The sequence below is a fragment of the Trachypithecus francoisi genome, unplaced genomic scaffold, assembly GCF_009764315.1.
Source record: "Trachypithecus francoisi isolate TF-2019V2 unplaced genomic scaffold, Tfra_2.0 Lachesis_group12, whole genome shotgun sequence".
NCBI classification, from domain to species: domain Eukaryota; kingdom Metazoa; phylum Chordata; class Mammalia; order Primates; family Cercopithecidae; genus Trachypithecus; species Trachypithecus francoisi.
In genome coordinates, this window is record NW_022681457.1 from 101,954,438 (window position 1) to 101,980,678 (window position 26,241).

The 26,241-nt window shown below is 48.5% G+C and overlaps 1 protein-coding gene across 1 annotated transcript; it reads left to right on the forward strand.

Annotated features, from left to right (window-relative positions):
- Positions 1 to 1,366: 1,366 nt before the first annotated feature.
- LACTBL1 (lactamase beta like 1) lies at positions 1,367 to 22,733 on the forward strand. Its single transcript, XM_033229346.1, has 8 exons — positions 1,367 to 1,649; positions 2,030 to 2,156; positions 9,369 to 9,504; positions 11,573 to 11,682; positions 14,550 to 14,707; positions 15,721 to 15,959; positions 20,361 to 20,466; positions 21,752 to 22,733. The coding sequence occupies exons 2-8, from the start codon at positions 2,145 to 2,147 to the stop codon at positions 22,731 to 22,733; spliced, it is 1,743 nt and encodes a 580-aa protein (XP_033085237.1). The 5' UTR covers positions 1,367 to 1,649; positions 2,030 to 2,144.
- The last annotated feature ends 3,508 nt before the right edge of the window (positions 22,734 to 26,241 follow it).

Genomic DNA, 26,241 nt, shown 5'->3' on the forward strand with positions numbered 1-26,241 from the left:
TTATCTCCTGGGTCTGGAAATGGAAAAGGAAGAGGATTCTCTACAGAATGCAGATTTTTCCCACAAGAGACAAACTTTGCAGGGCAATTTCGAGATACAACAAGGAAATATATTTGGGGTTAAATTATTTTGATTTCTTTCTTTCTTTGTTATGTGATGTTATGCTGGAGAAGTATGATGAGGCACATCTGACCCTTACTTCCCATCAAGGCTTAAAGCAGTCTTTCGATCTTTCAGGTTACGTTAAGAGTGCGCTGGCTGAGAAGGAAGTTCATTCACAGATGGTTGGGGGCCTTAGAATTTTATTTTTGGTTTACACCTATAATCCCAGCACTGTGGGAGGCAGAGATGGGAGGATCGCTTGAGGCCAAGAGTTTAAGACTAGCTTGGGCAAAAAAGGGAGACCCCCATCTGTACCAAAAGCAATTAAAAAATAATAATTAGCTGGGCATAGTGGTGCCTGCCTGTAGTCTCAGATACTCAGGAGGCTGAGGCAGGAGGATTGCTTGAGTTCAGGAGTTGGAGGCTGCAGTGAGTTTTGATTGCACCACTGCACTCTAGCCTAGGTGACAGAGCACGACTTTTTTTTTTTTTTTTTTTTTTTGACAGTCTCACTCTGTCATCCAGGATGGAGCGCACTGACATAATCTCATCTCGGCTCACTGCAGCCTTCACCTCCCAGGTTCAAGCAATGCTTCAGCTTCAACCTCCAGAGTAGCTGGGACTACAGGGCAATGCCATCACACTTGGCTATTTTTAAATTTTTTGTAGAGACGAGATCTCACTATATTGCCCAGGCTGGTGTCAAACGCCTAGGTTCAGGCCATCCTCCTGCCTTGGCCTCCCAAAGTGCTGGGATTACAGGCATGAGCCACCATACCCAGCTGACCTGGTCTTAAAAAAAAAAAAAAAAATGCCAAGTCCATAATAAGAAGCCAAACTTTATGGAGCACTTACTGGGTGCCAGGTTCTGGGCTGCCTGCTTCATGAGCACATTCCATTTAACCTGCACACTAACCAAGGTGGTATTATTGTCCCCACTTTATAGATGTGAGGCAAAGAGGTTATGAGCCCTGGTCACACAGGCTCACACTGGCAGTGACAGACTAATATTTGAACCCAGGTTATCTGAATGTTTCACAACTAGGCTGACCCCAGTGGTCTTCAAACTGGTTCCTTGGAGCTCTGGGTTCCTCAGAGGTGCCTGAGGAGCTTGTGTGGGGTCAGACCAAGCCTGGAAATCTCTCTCCTTTCCCTTCCCAGCTGGAAGTGACCCTGGTGGCCTCCTGACATCCCTTGTCCACACTGGGTTTGGCAGAGACTCATTTTGGATAGAGCGTTCCTTTCTTCACCAGCCTGGAGCACTCAGGTCACACGGTGCTACCCAATGTTCCCTGACAGCTCTCCCCCCGCTTCCTCGCTGCTCGGGGACCCCAGAAGCTAATCCCCATGGCAGCAGGCACTCTGAGGGATTAGCGCTGGGGAAATCAGGCGCCACATCTGCCGGCCCCTGGAGAGCTTGGTAAAGCCTGTGCCTCAGAGCTTGGGAAGCCATTCCTGTCCTCTGGAACACAGGGGACTCCCAGAGGCACTGGTTGGCCAAGCTGGGGCCTGAACTGCCCTGTTCTTGCTGGCACCTTCTGAAGAGGGTAAGTGGTAGCCAAGAGCCTGAGGGCCTAACCAAGATTGTTCTGAGCAGGCATAGGGGGGTGGCAGGCGGTGGGGGGAAGAGGAGCTGGAATTCAATGCAGGGGCACGCAGGGTGACCAACGGTCCATTTACCTGGGACTGAGGGGTTTCTGGGAATGCAGGACTTTTGGTGCTAAAATCAGGACAGTCCTGGACAAACGGGGATGGTGGGTCACCTGGCAGGGATTTCTGAGCCTGCTGTTTCTCTCACCTGGGAGTGGGGGCATGTGAAGGGGAGGGTTACTTTGGTCCCCTGCATCCTTGGCTACCCTCCTTGTTTTCTAGCTTTTCTCTGTTCCCCTCCTCTTTTTGCCAGCCCCTCAGGACCTCTTTTTGCCAGCCCCTCAGGACCTCTTTTTGCCTTCACTCCTCTGACTCAGTTTCATGCTTACAGGATCTCCTGTGGTGTAGAGCCGAATCCTCAAAGAGCCAGAATCTTCCATGCCTTGGAGAGAATGAAGACCGAGGTGAGGCAGAGCCCCAAGAAGCCATCACCATGTGTCAGCTTCTGACACATGTCTGACCATGCCACCGTCCTGCTGGCTTCAAATATTGGGCTAAATCCCCCCCACATGACCATCATCATCATCATCATCATCATCATCATCATCATCTCTAGAGCTTGCACCTGCAGGCCAGGAACTGTTTCAAATGTTTTAAGAACAGTTTCAAATGTTTCACATAAACTCACTGAATTCTCAAAACAAACCAGAAACTAACTCCTCTTCCTTTTGTACATCCCCAGAGGCCTCTGTCTGGAGTGACCCAAGCTCATTCCCAACTACCTGTTCAATGACTCTCTCCTCCTCCTCCCTCCCCCTAGGCTGAGCTCATCTGTATATGTGAGCCCTGAAGCCCTTTATTACACCTCTAGCTACCAATTGGTGAACAGCTCTCTATGGGCTTTGCATGCACTATCTTCTTTATTCTCAACTAAACCCTGTAAGATGTAGGAAGAATTGTTATCTGCATTATGCAGATGAGAAAACTGAGACTCAAAAGGGTGAGGTCATTTGTCCAGAACGAGTGGTAGAGCCAGAGTCAAGTCCTGCTTCCCTGGCCCCAGGCCCTTGTGTCTGATTATGCCACCAACCTGCTGGCTCCGTGGGGGCCCAGCACACTGCAAGCCCTCGGGGATTGTTTGCTGAATGAATGACTGGACAAAGAGTAGTCGTCCCAGAGTGAACTGTGAGCATGAGGAAGGAGGTGAGAGTGACTGGGGCACAGAACAGCTGAGAAGGAGCAGGGGTTGGGGGGTGGCGGAGCCGTGGTATAGCTGGGGTTTGAGAAAGCCTGGTTTTTCCTGGGCCCTCCCCTGCTGCCAGCAATTTTCCAGCTGGGAAGGGAAAGGAGAGAGATTTCTAGTGTCTACTGCAAGTCAAACTGTGAGCAGCTGGCAAGCAGCTTAGAGATTAAATACTGACCCACCTTTGGGTCTGTTGGAATAAATCCTGAGATTGGAGACAGACTTGAGATGAGGCTGGGCCCCAGAGGAGGGCTACAAATTGGGGATGCAGAGATCCCAGCTGCGTTTGGAGGAGGAGCGGAGTGGTGCATCTTACAGAGCTTGAATCAGCTCTGCCATTCACTGCCCGTGAACTCAGCAAGTCAATTAATGTCTCTGAATTTTATTCTTCACCTAAAAATAAGCTAAGGATCTGCTGGTCACACCTTAGGTGCCAGTTAGGGGATAGCAGGCTGCCTTCCCACCAAGGGGTCCTCACTGCCCCTGCAGCTCTGTGTTCATGCTAGGAGGGGAGTATCTTCCATGTGATCCTGCAGCAATATCTGAGAGCCTTCCATTACTCCTTTGTATCTGGGGTTACTCTTCCAACAGGTGGAGAATCTCAGTGCTTTTGGGATCTTTAATGGCTTTATTTTGTAAAAATTGAGGTATCATCTACATGAAATAAAATCTGTGCAGTTCTATGAGGTGTTTTTTTTTTTGAGACAGGGTCTTCCTCTGTTGCCCAGGCTGGAGTGCAGTGGCATGATCATAGCTCACTACGGCCTCTAACTCCTGGTCTCAAGCAATCCTCACACCTCAGCCTTCCAAGTAGCTGGGACTATAGGTGCAATTTTTTTCTATTTTTTTGTACAGTCAGAGTCTTGCTATGTTGCCCAGTCTGGTCTTAAACTCCTGGCCTCGAGTGATCCTCCTGCCTCGGCCTCCCAGAGTTCTATGAGTTTCAGTAAATGTATACGATACCATAACCACTACCACAATAAACATATAGCACAGTTCCATGACCTCCCCAAAGTCCCTTCTGCTCTTTTGTAGTCTACCCCATCCCTACCCCCAGGCAACCACTGAGTTGTTTTCTGTTCCTATCATTTTGCCTTTTCCAGAATGTTCTATAAGTTGTATTCTATAGTCTGCAGCCATTTAGTCTGGCTTATTTCACTTAGCATCTTGCCTTTGAGGTTGATCCACATTATTGCATGTATTAGTAGCTCATTCCTTTATATTGCTGAGTAGTACTCCCTTGTGTAGATGTCTATTTACTATAGTTGGTCTGTTTACTCACCAATTGAGGAGCATTTGGGTTGTTTCCAGTCTTTGGATATTATGACCAAAGATGATTTCAGTGAGAACCCCAGATTCTACAGCTGAAAGACACTTTTGAAATCACACAAGATTTCCAGATATAAAAGTAAACTCTTTACAAGTAGCTCAACCCTCTTCAACACCTGGAGAAGTAGAGGCTCAGAGAGGGGAAGAGACTTGTCCAGAGTTACAACTGACTCATGAGGTGGAGCTAAGATTTGAACCCAAGTCTTTCAACTTGCAGGACCATGTAAAGTTCAAAAGAATTTCCTGAGAACCTGCTAGTGCCCGGTGGGGTACCGGGTGTCCAAGGCATAAGAGCCAGGACAGAATTCTCTGCTGGTGCTGCAGAGAATCCTTACCTCATAGGGACCTAGACAAAGAAGCCAGTAGTAGCCAGTTACCATGAGCAGCTCTGTCTGGGGGAGAATGAGAAGGCTTCACAGATGCCTATGGGTGTTAAGGGAAGAACACAGTTTGTCTGATGCAAAAGGATAAAAGGAAACCACAGCCCCAGGGAATGGCAGGTGCAAAAGTACAGAGAGGGGCAATGATGCAGGAGGTAGGTAGGGGCATAAAGACACAGGAGCCAGGGGAGAGGCAGGGAATGGGCTGGTGGAGTTTGTTGGAGTCGGATCATAGAAAGTCTCTCTTGCCAGATTGTTTCCTGTGGAACAGAGCCTGGCACACTGTGCTCAACATGTGAGCGATCTTTGTTGTGGAAGAGAGTGCAGGGTTGGACAGGGAGGGATGGAACATAAACTCAGCGAGACTCTCCTGGAACAGAGCCCAGAAGGCAGATGTCTGTATGTACAGACTGTTGATATATTTCAGAGTTGGCATACGAGTCAGTGGGGGACAGGTTGGTGTATTTAATAAATAGTGCCGGACTACTGATTATCCATATGGAAAAATAAAATTGGATCGCTACTTTATTCTATAACCAAAAATTCTTTTGTGTGTGAAAGTACAAAAACCTCTATTTCTGACCTCCATGAAAAGAAAGATTTCTTAAGCACACACATGCACTATATACACAACGCAAACCAAAACAACAATACTGGTAAATTTGGCAACAACCAAAACCAAAACCAAAAGCCCTCCTATTCAAAAATACTGTAATAGCTGGCCAGGCACAGTGATTCATGCCTGTAATCCCAGCACTTTGGGAAGTCAAGGTGGGAGGATTGCTTGAGCCCAAGAGTCTGAGACCAGCCTGAGCAACATAGTGAGACCCTGTCGCTATAAAAAATGCAAAAACTGATCACATCACTGCACTCCAGCCTGGGTGACAGAGTGAGACTGTCTCAAAACAATCCCAAAATTCTGCAATAGCTAATAGGGCTTACGATGTGTCAGAGAGTGTTATTTTCATATATTAACTCATGTAATCCTTACAAATGTATGAGTTAGGCACTATTATCATCCCCATTTTACAGGTGAGGAAACAGAAGCACAGAGAAGTTAACTGATTTTCTTAAGGTCCCACAATGGTAAGTGACTGAGCTAAGATTGCGAATCAGGCAATCTGGCCACGGATTCACCACTACACTATTCTACCTCTCCACAAAAGTTATCAACACAGAGTGAAAATCAAGCCACAAACAAGAGTGTATGAAGAACTCTAATAAGTAAAGAAAAGAGAATAGAAAAAGACCAGGCAAAGGAGAACAGTCCAGCCGAAGAAAATCAAACCCAAATACGTACAATAAACACATGAACAGGTATTCAACGTTATTAGCCGCCAAGAAGATGCAGATTAAAAATATTAATAGCAACGAGAATCAAAGGTGGGACGAGTAAAAATTGGAATGACAGCTTTAGAGAGGAACAGAACAGTATGTGGCTAAGTTGAAGATGGCTGTACCCTGCCACCCAGAAATTTCACTTGTAGCAGAGGATTCCCAACTGGACTGTAAAATAGTCACGTTTTTAAGATAGTCTGGCCCCAGGCTCTAACTACTACACTACTCAGTATGTTTATACAACAGCACACTCCACAGAAGTCAAAATGAATAACCCAGAACTGTAGTTAGCTAATTGAATAAAAAGCAAGTTGCAGGCCGGGCGCGGTGGCTCAAGCCTGTAATCCCAGCACTTTGGGAGGCCGAGACGGGCGGATCACGAGGTCAGGAGATCGAGACCATCCTGGCTAACACGGTGAAACCTCGTCTCTACTAAAAATACAAAAAATTAGCCGGGCGAGGTGGCGGGCGCCTGTGGTCCCAGCTAGTCAGGAGGCTGAGGCGGGAGAATGGCGAGAACACGGGAGGTGGAGGTTGCAGTGAGCTGAGATCCGGCCACTGCACTCCAGCCTGGGCGACAGAGCAAGACTCCGTCTCAAAAAAAAAAAAAGCAAGTTGCAGGAGGATTATACAGTATGAAATCATTTATATATGTTCAAAAATGTGCCAAACAATACTACATGCTGTTTATGGAAACATAAAGAAATAGTAAAAGAATAAACATGTGCATAATTATGATAAACACCAAGATCAGCATGGGTGTTACATTTGGGGAGAGTGGGAAGGGACTGAGATCCATGAAAGGTACACAGGGCTTCAACTCCACCTAGAACGTTTTATTTTCATCCAGTCATTCATTTAACAAATATGTATTAGGGTCTGCTATGTTCCAGGAACTGTTTTGGGTACTGGGAATACCTCAGTAAACAAAACAAACAACAATCCTTATGGGATGGGGAAACTGAACAGACAAAGTAAATAAGTAATGACATAGTATATTTGAAAAATGTAAATATATGAGAAAACTATGATAAAATGTTAAGATTCAACAAAGTTGAGTGTTAAGTGCCCAAGAATTCATTACATTATAATGAATTCTCTCTCTCTCTCTCTCTCTATATATATATGGCACCATTATATATGTATACGTGTGTGTGTATATATATGTGTGTATATATGTGTATGTGTGTGTGTGTGTATGTGTATATATATATATATATATATATATGGAGAAAGAGAGAGCGAGAGACACAGACAGAGAGAGCAAGGAACAGGGTCTTGCTCTGTTGTCCAGGCTGGCATGTAGTGGTGCAATCATAGCTCACTGTAGCCTCAACCTCCCAGGCTCAAGCAATCCTCCCACCTCAGACTCCTGGGTAGCTGGGACCACAGGCATGTACCACCACACTCAGCTAATTTTTATTTTTATATTTATTTATTTTGAGACAGGGTCTCCCTCTGTCACTAGGCTGGAGTGCAATGGTGTGATCTTGGCTCACAGCAACCTCCACTTCCCAGCTTCAAGTGATTCTCCCACCTCAGCCTCTTGAGTAGCTGGTATTACAGGCACGTGCCACTATGCCTGGCTAATTTTTCTATTTTTTGTAGAGGCAGGGTTTTGCCATGTTGCCCAGGCTGGTCTTGAACTCCTGGGCTCAAGTGATCCACCCGTCCTGGCCTCTCAAAGTGCTAGGATTACAGGTGTGAGCCACTTCACCCAGCCAATGTTTAATTTTTCTGTAGAGAAAGGGTCTTACTATGTTGCCCAGGCTGGTCTCACACTCCTGGGCTCAAGTGATCCTCCCATCTTGCCCTCCCAAAGTGCTAGGATAATAGGAGTGAGCCGCTGGGCCCAGTGTATATTTTTCAGTAACGTTGAAATATTTTCTAATTGTAACAGGCCAGGAGGGCTTGATGACTGACTAGAGGTAGGGATTGAAGGACATAGAGGGGCCCAGGCAGACCCTGAAGCATGACTAAGTGGAGGTAGGTGCCACAAACTGATGTTGAAAATACGAGAGAAGGAGGAGGGGGTGAAACAAGTGAGTTTTCTGCTCCGGATGTTGAGTTCCAGATGCTTGAGGACTTCCAGGTGGAAATGCTCTGCAGGCAGTTGAAATGGGAGTCTGAAGTAGAGGGGAGAGAGCTGGGCAGGAGAGAATCGGAAACCATTAGCATGTGACTGATGTCCTTGTGCATGAGATCACCTGGGGATTGAGTCTTTCAGGGAATTTGTCCACATTTAAACTGTCAAATGGATTGGCATAAAGTTGTTCATAATATTTCTCTGTAGGAGCTGTAGTGATGCCTCCTTTCATTTCTGATTTGGTAATTCACCACCGAAGGATTGTGTGTGTACTGAGGATAGAGGAGGCAAGGCGGACAAATACCATGTTTGTAGGACAGAAGTGGAAGAGGTGCTTTTGAGAAAGGGAGGTAGGCAAGGAGGAGTTAATGAAATATTTGGTTAACACCCATCTCCTCCTAAAACTGTAAACCTCCAAAAGGCAAGGAAGAGTTCCTTTCTGTTCATCAGTATATCCTCAATATCTGGCTCAGTGCCTAGCACATAGGAGGCATTCAATAATAGCTAACACATATGTAGTGTTATCATGTGCCAGCTAGTCTTCTAATTTATTAACTCATTTAATCCTTGCAACTGAATACAAGTAGGTACTATTATTTTCAAGGAATTGTATTGAGATATAATTCATATGACATAAAATTCACCATTGTTAAGTGTACAATTCAGTGGTTATAGCATATTTACAAGATTGTGCTGTCAGCACCACAATCAATTTTAGAACATTTTCATCACCCCCCAAAAAACTCAAAGGCATTAGCAGTGACTCTTCATTCCTTGCTACCCCCCATCCCTGGCAACCAGTAATGTACTTTCTGTCTCTATGGGTTGTCTATCTAGACATTTTATATAAGTAGAAGAATGAAATATGTGACATACTTGTAAGTTTTCTGAGGCCCCCCCAGCCATGTTGAACTGTGAGTCAATTAAACCTCTTTCCTTTATAAATATAAAGGCTAATAAAGGGTATGCCTTTATTAGCAGCCTGAGAACAGACTAATACAGGAGAGTTGAGGAAATCTTCCTGGAGGAGGTGGCATTTCAGCTGGTCTTACGGTATTTCACTAAGTCCATAGAGGAACGAGGTACAGCAAGCAGAGGGGTGGGTGCTTTTGCAGGGCAGAACTATTGAAAGAGTCACACTGGGAAGGGCATTGGTTTCACAACTGCGAAATTTATCCAAAGCTGTGGGCTCTTGTGACGTCTGGCTAACCTGAGGCCTAGGAGGGGCCAGGGTTAGGGTCCCTCTCTTCCCTCTGACTGACCCCCAAGGGGACTATACCCTATGTCCTTGCTCTCCGAGGTTGGCTGGCGGTCCAACTTGCTGAAAGTGAAGAAGAAGTGGCTCCTCCCGGCCATCTGTAGCTTCTTCTGCCTGCTCTCAGTGGTCATGACTGGCTGCTTCCTGTGGCAGTATCACCTCCCCAAGCTGAAGACTGGTGAGTGCAGAGACAGCCTAGAGTTCCTCCCCATAGTCCCCGTGGGTCCTCCTGGGCTTCGAGCTGCCACCCTGATTCTAGGGTGCAGGGGAGGACTATAAGATTTAGACTCAGAAACTCTGGCCTCCATTCTGAGTCCAGCTGTTACTAGCTGTGCATCTTTGGGACAGTCTTGTGTCCTCTCTGTGCCTTGATGCTCTCGTGTATAAAATGAGGATCCTGATGCCACTGGGGTTCTTCAAGACACCCAGTTTGGGGGTAAAATTCAAGGACACCAAAGAAAGAGCAAACGGTGTTTCCCTTCCTCTGCCTTTGGCCACCATGATGGAATCTCCGGGCTCTAGCCCCCTTTCAAGACCTTCCTGCAGATGTATCTAAGACCTCAATAGGAACAACTCACAGGTGTTCAGGGGCAGCAGCTGCCAAGCCTTGGAGCCTCTCCTTCCTGGGTGGGTCAAGGCTCAATAAAGGAGCCACCACTGCTAGTGATGCCTACCAGGCCCTCTGTTTCCCAATTAAAGTGGGAGGAGCACCACTGTCGACACCAGCCCCTACTTGGGTCTCAGGCTGAGCAAAGCCTAGGCTGTAGCTGGGACCACCCTATTCTGTGAAACCCATGTCATGGGTTGTTGAGAAATCCTCCCTAAGGTTTGTAATTTTCCTGTTTGGGACTGTGTCGGTTATCTATTGCTAAGTAACAAATCACCCCAAAGCCTACTGGCTTCAGACAAAGCAAGTGATTATTTCCCATAATTCTGTGGGATGGCTGGTAGCTCTGCTGCTGGTCTAGCCTGGGCTCTTTCCGGTGCAGCGGGCAAGTCAGCTTAGGCGGCGGGGTGGTGGATGGAGGAGGGACCTCTCCCTCAGCGTGGACTCTCGCTCTCAAGGCCGCTATCCCAGATCCGTCCACAAGGTGGCAGTGTTCGCAGGGCGTAAGCCCCGTAAGGTCTAGCCTAGGCAGGTTGCAATTTGTTCGGCCTCATTCTTTTGGCCAGCCACAAAGCCAGCCATCTTAGAAGGTGGAAGGAGCTGACAGAATTTATGGTCATATGGCTGAGCACTGCCTGTAATCTCAGCACTTTGGGAGGCGGAGGCAGGTGGATCATCTGAGGTCAGGAGTTCAAGACCAGCCTGACCAATATCGTGAAACCCTGGCTTTACTAAAAATACAAAAATGAACCGGGCATGGTGGTGCACGCCTGTAGTCCCAGCTACTTGGGAGGCTGAGGCAGGAGAATCGCTTGAACCCGGGAGGCAAAAGTTGCAGTGAGCTGAGATTGCACCACTGCACTCCAGCATGGGCAACAGGGTGAGACTCTGTCTCAAAAAAAAAGAAAAAAAAAAAAGAATTTATGGTCATATGAAACCTACCACAGGGACCTTGTCTCAGTTTTGGATGGAGTCTCAGGGTGCAGTGGAAGACGAGGAGGATGTATTAATAGTCCTGGAGGGTGCTCATCCTCCTTCACACTCCATCCAGACTTAGAGGAAAAGGCTTGGGTGCTGCTGTGATGATATCACAGCCTGAATCCTGTCCTGCCAGCACCTCACCTTCTCCCCTGAGGTGCCGAGGAAGTCACACACCCGGACAAAGGCAGAACTGACTCAGGCCCCCAAAGCCCCAATGCTTAGCTCTGGCGAGAGAATAAGTTGTCGCTGTGGTTTAGGCCTGGGTCCTAAGCGGGCTCGAAGTCCATCCAAACATATAATTAGGATGAAGGCAAGTCAGACAGACAGATAGACATGGCTGAGCCTGCCCCACGCAGCCAGAATGGTCTAAGTCCACTGACCACAGGGAGATGGGAAGTTTGTTAAGCAAGAGAGAGGGGAGTACAGTGTCCACCAACCAGGAGCTGTGGCCTGCAGGGCTGTGCCTCCTCCCCAAGGACACATGCTGCTCCATAAGCCTCTCAGGAGCTATGGCTGGTCTCTGCACCCTAATATCCCCTGGCTTGGCTCGGCTGGGGAGGGCTGTCCTCGAGGCACTGCTCTGGCCCTTGCTGCCACTTTCCCCCTAGATTCCTATCCTGATGTCTGTCCCCTCCTCACCATGTGATGTTCCCTCCAGGTTCCCTGGGACCAGTGGAGACCTCTGCCCCTGTGAGGATGTGTCCCCGGCACCCTGAGCCTGTGCCCCTGGCCCACCCACTCCCCGTGTTGAAGGAGGCCCTGGAAAAGGTCAGTGATGACCCAGGAGGGAACTGGGCATGGGGGCTGGGCCTGGGTGATGAAGCGGAGGGCAGTCCTTCTGAGCTGGCAGTGGCATTCATTCATTCATCCATCCATCCATCCATCCATCCATCCATCCATCCATTCATCCATCCATCCAACATGTATTTCTTGAGCATCTACTCTGTGCTAGGCACTATAGATATGGCAGGAAGAAGACACTGACCTGCTCTCAAGAAATTACTAATCTGGAAGTGAGAGAAACAGTGAAGCTACCAAACGTTTATAACTCTGGGGCAAGAGTGAGGGTAAGAAAAGTTTAGAGGACTTTGGAGGCACAAAGGAACGGGCCTTAGAGTTAGGGAGGGCTTCTGGAGGAAGTGGTGTCTAGTCTGAGATGTGAACAAGTAGCAGATGCCCAGATGACATGTGCGTGGTGAGGGAGCCTGGGGATGGAGAGGTGTGCTCCAGACAGATGGAACAGCACGTGCAAGGGCCTGGAGGCTGCAGCAAGTACATGACACATACAGAGAACTGAGAGGCCATAGGTGGGAGGTAGGGAAGCTGAGACGGGAGAGGATGACAGAACCCATATTGCAGAGGCCACCGCGATACTATTAAACACTCCATGCCCTCCAGCACAACATTTACCATTGCAGGATGGCCAAACCCTAGAGGGAGGTGTCAGTCAGCTCTAGTCTGTGCCAATCAGACCCCAGCCACTTGGGTTACCTACCTTGGAAGACATGGAGACAAGTGAAACATGATCAGAAGTATATGAGCCGCAGCATGGTGGGGGAGACTCGAAACTGTCATCCGAGGAACAGTTAAAGGGAAAGGGCTGTTGAGTCCCGAGAAGAGAAAGCGTGGGCCAATGCAGAGACAAAATCACTGCTTGCAAATACCTGAAAGGTTTTTGTGAAGGAGAGAGAACAGAAGGGTGCTATGTGGCTTTCAGGAGTTATAGCAAATTTTCAAAAAAGCAACAATAATAACTATGCTGCCTTCTGTTGAGCACCTGGTATGTGCGATTGCCACGTAACCACTTACATGCATTCCTCATGAATCCCTATCTATAGAGTAGGAGACAGAGGCTCAGAAAGGCAAAGTTAGAGCCGGGCGCGGTGGCTTACGCCTGTAACCCCAGCACTTTGGGAGGCCGAGATGGGTGGATCATGAGGTCAGGAGTTCAAGACCAGCCTGACCAACATGGTGGAAGCCTGTCTCTACTAAAAATATAAAAAAATCAGCTGGGCATGGTGGCACATGCCTGTAATCCCAGTTACTCAGGAGGCTGAGGCAGGAGAACTCTTGAACCCAGGAGGTGGAGGTTGCAGTGAGCTGAGATTGTGCCACTTTACTCCAGCCAGGGTGACAGAGTGAGACTCTGTCTCAAAACAAAAAACAAAAAGCAAAAAAACAAAAAAAAAAAAACAAAAAAAAGAAGGGCAAAGTTAGTGCAGGGATGGAAAGTGGAGGTGGACTGAGCTCAGCCAAGGATATGTAAAATCACTTGGCAAGGTGGTCTGGTGGTTAATTAAGACGTAGGGGCCAGCTGCAGTGGCTCACGCCTGTAATCCCAGCACTTTGGGAGGCCTAGGTGGACGGATCACCTGAGGTCAGGAGTTCGAGACCAGCATGACCAACATGGTGAAACCCCGTCTCTACTAAAAATACAAAAATTAGCTGCATGTGGTGGCGCATGTCTGTAATCCTAGCTACTCAGGAGGCTGAGGCAGGAGAATCGCTTGAACCTGGGAGGCGGAGGCTGCAGCGAGCAGAGATGATGCCACTGCACTCCAGCCTGGGCGACAGAGCGAGACTCTGGTCTCAAAAAACCAAAAACCAAAAATCAAAACAACAAAAAAAGAAGTGGGGCTGGACTTAGCACAGGGTTCCAATCTTGATTCCATCAGCCAGTAGCCACTTGGGCAAGTCACCTCCTAACTCACAGGCTCTCATTTCTCATCTGTAAAATGGGCAGAAGTTAGCATTGACTCATGAGGATGAAAGGAGACAATATATGAAAATCACTTTATGCCATGCCTGGCACATTCTAAATGTCCAATAAATGTCAGCTGTTATCATCATCATTGCACTTCAACATTGAAAGTTATGAGGTATTTTCAATCAATGTTCAGGCTAGGTGAGGCGGCTCACACCTGTAATCACAGCACATTGGGAAGCCGAGGTGGGAGGACTGCTTGAGGTCGGGAGTTGGAGACCAGCCTGGTCTACAAAGTGAGATGCCATCTCTACAAAAAAATTAAAAAATGAACTGGGTGTGGTAGCATGTGCCTGTATTGGAGGTTTTCTAGGGCATCAGACATGGGTCTGACTAAAACAGTAGTTCTTTTTTTTGAGACGGAGTTTTGCTCTTATTGCCCAGGCTGGAGTGCAGTGGTGAGATCTTGGCTCACTGCAACCTCCGCCTCCTGGGTTCAAGCGATTCTCCTGCCTCAGACTCCCAAGGAGCTAGGATTACAGGTGCCTGCCACCATGCCCAGCTAATTTTTTGTATTTTTAGTAGAGACAGGTTTTCATCATGTTGGCCTGGCTAGTCTTGAACTCCTGACCTCAGGTGATCCGCGTGCCTTGGCTTCCCAAAGTGCTGGGATTACAGGCATGGGCCACCATGTCTGGCCTTAAAGCAGTTGTTTTAATCCCCTCTCCTTTTGAATTTTGTTAAGAAACTGTTTCTTTGAGAAAACATCTTATGAAGAAGCCCAACCGTGGGGACCCCAGCCCATGGGGCATGATTTGCTCCCTGGGGTGCTGCATGCAGGGTGTGGCTGTGGAAGAGGGTGCCTGTGCACGATGATTACTGAGGGTGAGGGCAGGGGGGCCTGTCACCGCACCTGTTCTTCTCCCTCAAGGTGGACCACATCCTGCGCCAGGCAATGTCTGCCCCAGGCGTGGCTGCCATGTCTGCAGTTGTCATCCACAATGACACTGTGCTCTGGACAGGGAACTTTGGGAAGAAGAATGGCTCAGACCCGGCTTCTGGGGCCCCCAATGAGTACACCATGTACAGGTCAGCTGGGCGATCTCTAGGGTCCCGTGGAGGGGTAAGGGATGGGAGGGCAAGGGGAACCTAGGAGATAAGGATACTGAAGAGAAACATGGCGGGGGTCTAATCTGCCAGGGCCTATTATGAAGTCTTGACAATTTTATAGAAGAGGAGACTGAAGTCCAGAGAGGACCAGTGAGTGCCCAGTGTTACATCACAGGGGTAAAAGATCGGGAAGGAATCCCTTCTGGAAAGAACCTTAGCCCTAAACCTCCCAAATTAGAAAAGGCCACCTTGTGCCCATCCCCCCAACCCTGACCATGTGCCACAAAGGAACCATAACCAGTTCCTGAGTCCTTGCCGCAGGTCCCTTCAAGTGGCAGCAGTGGCCCAGATGGAAACAGCTGGAGACATTCAGTTGCATACATGGAGTCTCCCCTCCTGCGTGTTGCCTGCAGGATCCTCAAAGCTCACGATGCAGAGTGAACACATTTGTTCCTGGGGACACTGTGGGTTTTACAGGAGTCCAGAGGGAATTGCACTTAAACTGCACCTGCTCTGTGCCTGGCATGGGGCCAATAGCTATATGTGCTATCATGTATTGAGCACTTACCACCTCCCAGGTATGTAGACAGGCACTTTGCACGCACAACCTCGTTCCATCCTTTTATTAATACAACCGGTGAAGCAGGCAATGAAACTGAATCTTAGATGGGTCTAGAAACTTGCCCAAGGCCACATGACCAGTGAGAGGCAGAGGCACCATCCAAACCCAGGTCTGTCCTTGAATGGGAAATGGCTGGAAAAGAGCCTGGCACAGGGTATCCATCCCACCTCAGCCCCTCGGCTTCTGGTTACGTTCTCAAGCATCCCAAAGGCAGCTCCACAGAGGCTGGTTAATTTCTGTTGGAAATGTTGACTTAAGCAGGGATGCAGTGCTTTTCTAGAACACTAAAAAGTTGCAGGCTGGGGGCAGGAGGTGGGTTGTGGGACCAACAGGATGCCCTTTGACCCCTTGTGTTCCCCACATTATCTAGGATCTCCAGCATCTCCAAGATCTTTCCCGTTCTCATGCTGTACCGTCTGTGGGAGGAGGGCATTGTGGCCTCCCTAGACGACCCTCTGGAGCGGTACGCCAGCACCTTCACCATTAACAACCCGCTGGGTCTGGCATCAGCCCCCAAACAGCAGGGCCTGATGGACTGGCTGGAGCAGGTGGGCCCCGCTCCAAGGCCTTCGCCTGTCACCCTTCGAAGGATGGCCAGCCAGCTCTCAGGTGAGTCTCAGAGCTGACTCAGGCTGACCCAAACCATTTCAGGTGGGGAAGCTGAGGAGCAGGTTCTCATCCAGCCAGGCTGGGCTCACTCTTGTCTCTGCTTTCTGAACTGGCCCTACGTCCCACTCACGGGACGTGGGTGGTGGGCCAAGGAAAGAAACATCTCTAGAGGTAAAAGCTGAACTGAAGCCTGGACATTTAGACCAAGTGGAAACATCAAGATGAGTTGGCAGGTCTTACCCATCAATGCAGGTCAAAATCAAGTTGAGAAGGCAAGAGCACGTCAACGAGTCAATATGAGGACAGGCTCAGAGGCTCATGCCTGTCATCCCAGTGCTTTGGGAAGCCGAGGTGGGAGGAGCCCAGGAGTTCTAAACCAGTTTGGGCAACATAGTAAGACCATGTCTCTAAAAATTTTACAAAACAGCCCAGGCATGATGGGCACACACCTGTAGTCTTAGCTATTTGGGAAGCTGAGGTGGGAGGATCACTTGAGCCCAGGAGTTGAAGGCTGCACTGAGCTATGACTGATGACATAGTAAGATCCGGTCTCTAAAAACAAAAGCCTATATTTGTAAACAATTCTACAAGGAAGACCTAATTTCCCTTAATATATAAAAGTCACCTACAAATTATTGCAAAGACCAACAGCCCAACAGAAAAATGGGTAAAGGAAAGGAACAGAATTGACAGCTCACAGAAAATACTCTTAAGACTATTAAGGGCTGGGAGTAGGGGGTGGGGGGAGGGATAGCATTAGGAGATATACCTAATGTAAATGACAAGTTAATGGGTGCAGCACACCAACATGGCACATGTATACATATGTAACAAACCTGCACGTTGTGAACATGTACCCTAGAACTTGAAGTATAAAAAAAAAAAAAAAAAGAATATTAAGGGCTGGGTGTAGTGGCTCACGTCTTTAATCCCAGCACTTTGGGAGGCCAAGGCAGGCGGACCACCTGAGCTCAGGAGTTTGAGACCAGCCTGGCCAACATGGTGAAACCCTGTTTCTACTAAAAATACAAAAAAATAGCTAGGCATGGTGGCTTGCGCCTATAATCCCAGCTACTCTAGAAGCTGAGGCAGAAGAATCGCTTGAACCTGGAAGGTGGAGGTTGCAGTTAGCTGAGATGGCACCATTGCACTCCAGCCTGGGTGACTAGAAAGAAACTCTGTCTCAAAAAAAAAAAAAAAATTAAGACATATTAAAAGATGCTCAACTTCATTCATAACAACATAAATATAAATTAAAACTATAATGAGATATGTTTTCCTTCATTAGACTGGCAAAGATGAACATGATGGACGCCCTGAGTTAGTGAGGTCTTGGTAAAACAGGCCTTCTTACCCATCAATGCTGGGAATTTAAATTGGTGCAGCCGTATGGAGGGCAACTGGTAATATCACAATTTAAAACGTATGTCCCCCTTGACTCAGCAATTTCATTTCTAGGAAATTCTCTTATAGATGTACTCACCCATGTCTTGCATGGAGGATGTATAATACACAGTTGATCACTACAGCACTGTTTGTAATAGCAGAAGACTGAAACAACCTAAGTGTCCATCAATATGGGAGTGGCTAAATGAACTATGACACAGCTGTACAATCAAACACTGTATAGCCCTAAGAAAAGGATAATCATGTTCTGCGCGTACTGAGATGGAATAAGAGAGAATACTAAGTAGGAAAAAAGCGTGTAACAGCATATTTTATATGCCACCATATAAATAATTAAAATAATATATACATATATAATGGATATGTGTATATGAATATATGTGTAATGTACATATTATATAACACAGGTATATGTATTAGGTTATATATATAATAATATTATATATAATATTTAGTGTATATATTAGCTTATATATGCATCAGATATCTTTGGAAGGGAGCTAAAGAGATTGAAACATTAGGTTGCCTCCAGGGAGGGGAAATGGGTAACTAGGGGAAAGGGTAAGAGGAAAATTTTTCGTTGTATGCTCTTTGATTTCCTTTGAATCTTGAATCATGTCAATTAATTACTTATTAAAATAAATTATTTTATAATCATAAAGCTGTGATAAAAAGTCAAGATGAAGTCAACAAGGTTGGGGGCAGGAGCAGGCTGGCACTGGAAGATGAAGCCAGGGCACAGGAATTGGGCAGGGCAAGATCAGGAACAAAGCAAGGTGGATGTGCAGGGATTGCTCTGAAAGCTTCTGAGGGACCCACTGTTGGTCTTTAGAGGGAGGGGTGCTGTGTTTCGCTGTGATTGACACAGCCAAGCAGGAGAAGGCAGGTACCATCTGCCCCACCCCAAATGCCTTTGATTGGTCATATCTGCAGTCATAAACCCATCAACCCCAAAAAGTAGGAATCCCTCAAGTGCCCACGGCGTCCTCTTTTTACAAAGTGTGTTCAGGCCTGAGTCTTAGTCAATGGATGTGGTAGGTGTCACTCCCACACACAGAACTAGGGCTCCTTCCTCCTCCTCCTCTTTCTCCTTCTCCTTCTTCTTTTGGCAGGGTCTCACTCTGTGTCCCATGCTGGAGTGCAGTGGCATGAATATGGCCCACTGCAACCTGGCCTCCTGGGCTCAAGCAGTCCTCCTGCCTCAGCCTCCCAAGAAGCTAGGACACGTGCTACCAAGTCCAGCTAATTATTTATTTTTTGTAGAGATGGGGTCTTGCTATGGTGCCCAGGCTTGTCTCAATCTCCAGGCCTCAGGTGATCCTCCCGCCTCAGCCTCTGAAGTGTTGGGATTACGGGCGTGAGCCACCCCACCTGGACCAACTCTTTTTTTTGTTTGTTTTTTTGAGATGGAGTCTTGCTCTGTCGCCCAGGCTGGAGTGCATTGGCATGATCTCGGCTCACTGCAACCTCCACCTCCCTGATTCAAGCAGTTCCCCTGCCTCAGCCTCCTGAGTAGCTGGGATTACAGGTGCCCACCACCACATCCAGTTACTTTTTTGGTATTTTTAGTAGGGATGGTGTTTCACCATGTTGGCCAGACTGATCTGCAACTCCTGACCTCAGGCAATCTGCCCACCTTTGCCTCCCAAAGTGCTGGGATTACAGACATGAGTCACTGCGCCCAGCCCCAAACTTTCTTTTTTTTTTTTTTTTTTTTTGAGTCGGAGTCTGGCTCTGTCACCCAGGCTGGAGTGCAGTGGCCGGATCTCCACTCACTGCAAGCTCCGCCTCCCGGGTTCACGCCATTCTCCTGCCTCAGCCTCCTGAGTAGCCGGACTACAGGCGCCAGCCACCTCGCCGGCTAGTTTTTTGTATTTTTTAGTAGAGACGGGGTTTCACCATGTTAGCCAGGATGGTCTCGATCTCCTGACCTCGTGATCCACCCGTCTCGGCCTCCAAAGTGCTGGGATTACAGGCTTGAGCCACCGCGCCCAGCCTTACCCCAAACTTTCTTTTTTTTTTTTTTTTTTTTTTTTTTTTTTGAGACGGAGTCTCGCTCTGTCGCCCAGGCTGGAGTGCAGTGGCCGATCTCAGCTCACTGCAAGCTCCGCCTCCCGGTTCACGCATTCTCCTGCCTCAGCCTCCTGAGTAGCCGGACTACAGGCGCCAGCCACCTCGCCCGGCTAGTTTTTTGTATTTTTTAGTAGAGACGGGGTTTCACCATGTTAGCCAGGATGGTCTCGATCTCCTGACCTCGTGATCCACCCGTCTCGGCCTCCCAAGTGCTGGGATTACAGGCTTGAGCCACCGCGCCCAGCCTTAACCCCAAACTTTCTTTTTTTTTTTTTTTTTTTTTTTTTTGAGACGGAGTCTCGCTCTGTCGCCCAGGCTGGAGTGCAGTGGCCGATCTCAGCTCACTGCAAGCTCCGCCTCCCGGGTTATGCCATTCTCCTGCCTCAGCCTCCCGAGTAGCTGGGACTACAGGCGCTCGCCACCTCGCCCGGCTAGCTTTTTGTATTTTTTAGTAGAGACGGGGTTTCACCGTATTAGCCAGGATGGTCTCGATCTCCTGACCTCGTGATCCGCCCGTCTCGGCCTCCCAAAGTGCTGGGATTACAGGCTTGAGCCACCGCGCCCGGCAACCCCAAACTTTCTATAGTCGATGATAGCAATTATTTTTTGAGCAGTTAGTATGTGCCAGGCACCATATTAAACATTTTATCTAATCTAATCAGCCCTTGGATACAAGGATTATTTCCCTTATATTACAGATGAAGGACTGGGGCTCAGAGAGGCCCAGTGACCTGCCCAGTGACACACAGGCGGGAGGAGAAGGCAGGACTGGAGTCCACGCTAAGCTGATTTTCTTTTTTTAAAAAACCCATTTGTTGTTGTTATCTCTCAACTCACGGAAGGTGGGGAGGGAGTGCACCCAGGGGCCCACCATCCCACCCTCAGCCAGGCCCGGTAAGTCTGACCACTGCTCCTCCATAGGGCTGCCCAGAAGGTTGCGCTCCACTTCGCTGCTGTGGAAGGGCAGCACCCAGGAGGCCCTGAACCTGCTCAAGGATGATGTGCTGGTGGTGGACCCGGGAACCAGGTAAGGAGGATAATTTGATGCCCAGCCTCACGTTAGGAGCCTCCTGGGGAGACACAGCTGCCTGGGAAAGAGCCCACATCACCTCATCCTAGGTAGTCAGAGCCAGGACAGACCTGCTCCCCAGCTGGAAAGGCCAAGGCCTAGAGAGGGGAGGCCAGCAAGGCAGGCGAGAGCTGGGCCCAGAATCCTGTTCTGTTCGAATGGAATGATTTTTCCATTCACCTTATTGAGCACCTACTTTGCTCAGAAGGTGCTAAACACCGAGTTTGCTCCTCGTGGAGTTTGCACTCTTGTGAGGGAGACACTGAGCAAACAAGCAAGGTGAATACAGATTTTGCCAGGTTGGAAATAAATGGGTTACTGACCAGATGAGGAGTGGGTAGCTAGGTGGCCACTGAACAGAGAAGCCCCACTCTGGGAGCAGTGGGGCTGTGGGGCTGGAAAGAGGACAGCTGGCACTCCCCAGCTTCAGGGGCCCCCTTCTGAGCCTCCGGTCAGTGACCCTTTTCCAAATTTGTCCCTCTGCTTCTCCAAATGCTGAACCTCAGGACCCACTTCTCTTAAGGAAGAAAGGATCCAGGTGATGCAGAGAGGAGATGCTTGGACATCTTCAGGCCGGAGTCCTCCTCTCAGCTCTGTGAATAACTTACTGCAGTGTGACCTTGGGTGATGCACTTTATCTCTGTGAAACTCATCTAACTAATCGTCCTCATCTGCAAAAATAAGGAAGTTGGCCTAGAGTTCAGGAATGCCTAGTAGAATTTGTGAATTTTCACCCATCCTTGCACCTTTCTGAGGCACTATTTTAGAGATTCTGAAACTGTATTTGCTCTGGGAAAGAAAAGAGGCCTCTTGCTGGTTACTGGTATCTGCTGCAGCCTGGAAGAAGGGAGGGGCCTCATACATGGTCACTATCATTTTTGTTTCCCCAGAGCAGTGTAAGCCTTTAATTTTCCATTAGTTAAGGTAAATCATACTAAAGTGTGAAGGACCAATAAGATTTGTGTGACAGCTTTCCCAGGTGCACCGCTGAGCCCAGCCCTCTTCCAACCTGCTGTATGACCCCTGGCAATTTCCTGCCTCTCTCTGGGCCTTGGTCTTCTCAGAGGTAGAAGAGAGAGTTAGAGTCAATGCTCCAAAGTCTTTTACAGGTCTGACCACCTGGAATGCAGGGGAGCAGGTTCCTTCCCAGCCCACACCCCAGTCCCATGAAACTGGTGGCATTTCAGACAGTGTGGGCAGGTGAGAAGGGGCCTCATCCCAGTTGACACTGCTTTCCTTCCAGGTGCCATTACAGCACGCTGGCCTTCTCGCTCCTGGCCCACGTCCTGGCAGCTCACACCGCCCAGGGCGACTACCAGCGCTGGGTCTCGGAGAACGTGCTGGAGCCGCTGGGGATGGCAGACACCGGCTTCGACCTCACGCCCGCCGTGCGCGCGCGCCTTGCCGCGGGCTTCTACGGCAGCGGGCGGCCAGCTCCACTCTATGACCTGGGCTGGTACCGCCCGTCGGGCCAGATGTACTCCACCGCCGCCGACCTGGCCAAGCTGGCCGTGGCGCTCCTGGGCAGCGGGCCCCGGCGGCTCCTGAGGCCCGACGCGGCCAAGACGCTGCTGGCGCCGCTGCTGGCCTGCCCAGGCGCCTATTTCGCCAACGAGACGGGCACGCCCTGGGAGTTCCACGCGCAGCGGGGCTACCGGGTGGTGCGCAAGGACGGCGACCTGGACGGCTACGCCGCCACCTTCTCGCTGGTGCCGCCGCTGCGCTTGGGCCTGGTGCTGCTGCTGGCAGGGCCGCGGCCGCCCGGGCCCGACCTGGTGACGCGGGCCTACGATGAGCTCCTGCCCGCCTTGGAGCGCGCCCTCCGGGAGGCCGAGCCCGGCCCGGCCCCGCCGCCCAGCGCGCACCCCTTCGCCGGCTACTTCACTTTCGCTAACCTGACCTTCTACGAGGTGCGCGCCGGGCCGGCGGGCGAGCTGCGCCTGCGCCAGTTCGGGCCACGCGTGGAGGCGCTGGTGCCCCCAGCGTTCCGCACCCTGGCGCTGCGCCACCTGCACGGCCGCGTCTTCCAGCTGCATGTGGCCCGCGAGTTCCCCTGCACACTGCCACTCGGCGACGCATGGCTCTCGCTCGAGGCCCAGCACGGGCAGCTGGTCAACTTCTACCCCTTGGATCACCACGGGCTGTCACCCGGCTTTGACGTGCCTGGCCTCAACACGTACAGAGTGCTGCGGCTGCAGCGCAAGCCGGTGTTCAAGACCCAGTGACCCCGGGCTCAGCCTGGAACCCGCTGCCCCTGGCCTCCCAGCTTTCTAGAGTGAGGTTTGGAAGGGGAGGCTGTGGGGATGCCTGTTGGAGAACCCGGGTAGTTGGCAAAGTGGACTAGGGTGGTGCTACTCAAAGTTTGGTCCGCGGACCGCAGCTGGAAATTCAAATTTTTCCACATCTATGAGGGAGGAAGGATTAAGTACAGGCATTAAGAGTAAACATTTAGAAACTTTAACAGGCAACCAAAAATTTAAGCATTGAAACAGTACTTTTGTGCCTGTTGAATCTAAAACAAAATATGGGCTTGTATTTTGTCTTTTAAAAATCAACCTAAGCAACCGGAGGCGGTGGCTCACACCTGTAATCCCAGCACTTTGCGAGGCCTTGGTGGGCGGATCACTTGAGGTCAGGAGTTCGAGACCAGCCGGGCCAACATGATGAAACTCTGTCTCTACTAAAAATACAAAAATTAGCCAGGCATGGTGGAGGGCACCTGTAATCCCATCTATGCGGGAGGCTGAGACAGGAGAAACACCTGAACCCGGGAGGCGGAGGTTGCAGTGAGCCGAGATTGTACCATTGCGCTCCAGCCTGGGCAACACAGCAAGACTCCATCTCAAAAAAAAAAAAAAAGAAAAATCAACCTAAGCCTGGGCAACATGGTGAGACCCCATCTCTACAGAAATAAAATACGAATTAGCTGGGCATTGTGTCCTGTAGTCCCAGCTACTCAGGAGGCTCAGCCAGGAGGATCACTTGAGTATAGGATTTGAAAGCCGCAGTGACCCGTGTTCGTGCCATTGCACTCCAGCATCAGTGACAGAGCAATACCCTGTCAAAAAACATTTAAAAAAAATCAACCTTATTGAATTATAATTTACATAAAATGAAATACACATGATTGGAGTACAGTTGGGTGATTTTGACAAATATTTATACCCACCACCACAATCAAGATATAGAAAATTTCATCACCCCCAAGTTTTCCCCCTACTCCTTCGCAGTCAGTTCTCTCTTTCTCACCTAGCCGCAGGCAACTGCTGATCTGCTTCCTGTCACTATAGATTAGCTTTGCCGTTCTAGAATTTCATACAAATGGAACCATACGGTGGAGTCTTGCATCTGTCTTCTTTTGCTCAGCATGCTGGTTTTGAGGTTCATTCATGTCTGTGTATCAATAGTTTATTGATTTTTTGTTTTTTGTTTTTTTTTGAGAGGGAGTCTTACTCTGTCGCCCAGGCTGGAGTGCAGTGGCTCGATCTTGGCTCACTGCAACCTCCGCCTCCCTGGTTCAAACAATTCCCCTGCCTCAGCCTCCTGAGTAGCTGGGACTACAGGTGCATGCCACCATGCCCACCTAATTTTTGTATTTTTAGTAGAGACGAGGTTTCACCATGTTGGCCAGGCTAGTCTCGATCTTGATCTCGTGATCCACCTGCCTTGGCCTCCCACACTGCTGGGATTATAGGCGTGAGCCACCGCACCCAGCCAATTGTTTATTGTTTTTATTCTATTGCTTGTATATGTCACAATTTGTTTATCTATTTCTCTGTTGGCGGACATTTGGGTTGTCTCCAGATTAGGACCACTATGAAAAAGCATTCCTATACAAGTCTGTGTATCAATACATGCTTTCATTTCTCTCGGGTAGCTATCTAGGTGTGACTGCTATGCAGTTTTCCAAAATACATGTACCATATATATGATATATACGATATACATGATATATGGCATATGATATACATGATATATATGACATATAACATATATACATGATATATATGATATACATGATATATGTGAGATACTTGATATATGCTATATATGACATAGTATATGATATATAATATGTGATATATGATATATATTATATGACAAATATGATATATATGATATATATGATTTTTTTTTTAGATGGAGTCTCACTGTGTTGCCCAGTCTGGAGTGCAGTGGCATGATCTTGGCTCACTGCAGGCTCTGCCTCCTGGGTTCACACCATTCTCCTGCTTCAGCCTCCCGAGTGGCTGGGACTACAGGCGCCTGCCACCATGCCTGGCTATTTTTTCTTTTTTTCTTTTTTTTGTATTTTTTTAAGTAGAGACAGAGTTTCACCATGTTAGCGAGAATGGTTTCGATCTCCTGACCTTGTGATCCTCCTGCCTCGGCCTCCCAAAGTGCTGGGATTACAGGCGTGAGCCACTGCATGCGGCCACCATTTTATATTCTTTTTTTGTTTTTTTTTTTTTTTTTTTTTTTTTTTTGAGACGGAGTCTTGCTCTGCCGCCAGGCTGGAGTGCAGTGGCCGGCTCTCAGCTCACTGCAAGCTCCGCCTCCCGGGTTCACGCCATTCTCCTGTCTCAGCCTCCCGAGTAGCTGGGACTACAGGCGCCCGCCTCGTCGCCCGGCTAGTTTTTTTTTGTATTTTTTTAGTAGAGACGGGGTTTCACCGTGTTAGCCAGGATGGTCTCGATCTCCTGACCTCGTGATCCGCCCGTCTCGGCCTCCCAAAGTGCTGGGATTACAGGCTTGAGCCACCGCGCCCGGCCCATTTTATATTCTTAACAGCCATATGTGACAGTTCGCTTGCCCTATGTTTTTGCTAACACTCAGTATCGTCAGACTTTTGCATTTTAGCCATGTTCATGGTTGTAAAGTCATATCTCACTGTGGTTTTAATTGCATTTATTGAATTGTGAAAGCTATTTATATAGTATGGATACTAATCCTTTGTTAGATATATGCTTTGCAAGTATTTTCCCCCAGTGTCTGGCTTGACTTTTCATTTTCTTAATGGTGTCTTTTGAAGAACAGAATTTTAAAGTTTTGATGAATTTCATGCCTGTTAAATCTAGTATAAAATTTGGGTATGCATTTTGTATATATTTTTAAACAGTTAAACTTTTGATTTTGAGATAATTGTAAATTTGAGATAATTGTAGATTCACATGCAATTGTAAGAAATAATCAAAGTATCCTTTACCTAGTTTCCTCCAATGGAAGCATCTTGCAAAACTCTAGTGCAATAGCACCAGCAAAATATTGATATTAATACAGTCCAGGCTGGGCATGGTGGCTCATGCCTGTGATATCAGCACTTTGAGAGGCCAAGGCAGGTGGGCCATCTGAGCCCAGGAGTTCAAGCGCAGTGGTGCAATCACAGCTCACTGCAGCCTCAGCCTCCAGAGTTCAAGCAATCCTCCCACCTCAGCCTCCCCAGTAGCTGGGATTATAGTCACATGCCATCAAACCTGGCTAATTTTTGTATTTTCTGTAGAGGCAGCCCTCATCTCTAATACATCTCTAATACAAAAATTAGCCAGGTTTGGTGGTGTGTGCCTATAATCCCAGCTACTGGGGAGGCTGAGGTGGGAGGATTGCTTGAACTCTGGAGGTTGAGGCTGCAGTGAGTTGTGATTGCATGACTGCACTCTACTCTGGATGGCAGAGTGAGACCCTGTCTCAAAATAATAATAATAATAGTAATAATAATAATAATAATAAAATACA

Bases quoted from the DNA above. Each gene is read 5' to 3' on its own strand.
- LACTBL1 (XM_033229346.1), top strand. The intron at 15,960-20,360 runs GTGAGTCTCAGA...GCTCCTCCATAG, and splicing joins GATGGCCAGCCAGCTCTCAG to GGCTGCCCAGAAGGTTGCGC. The intron at 20,467-21,751 runs GTAAGGAGGATA...CTTTCCTTCCAG, and splicing joins GTGGTGGACCCGGGAACCAG to GTGCCATTACAGCACGCTGG.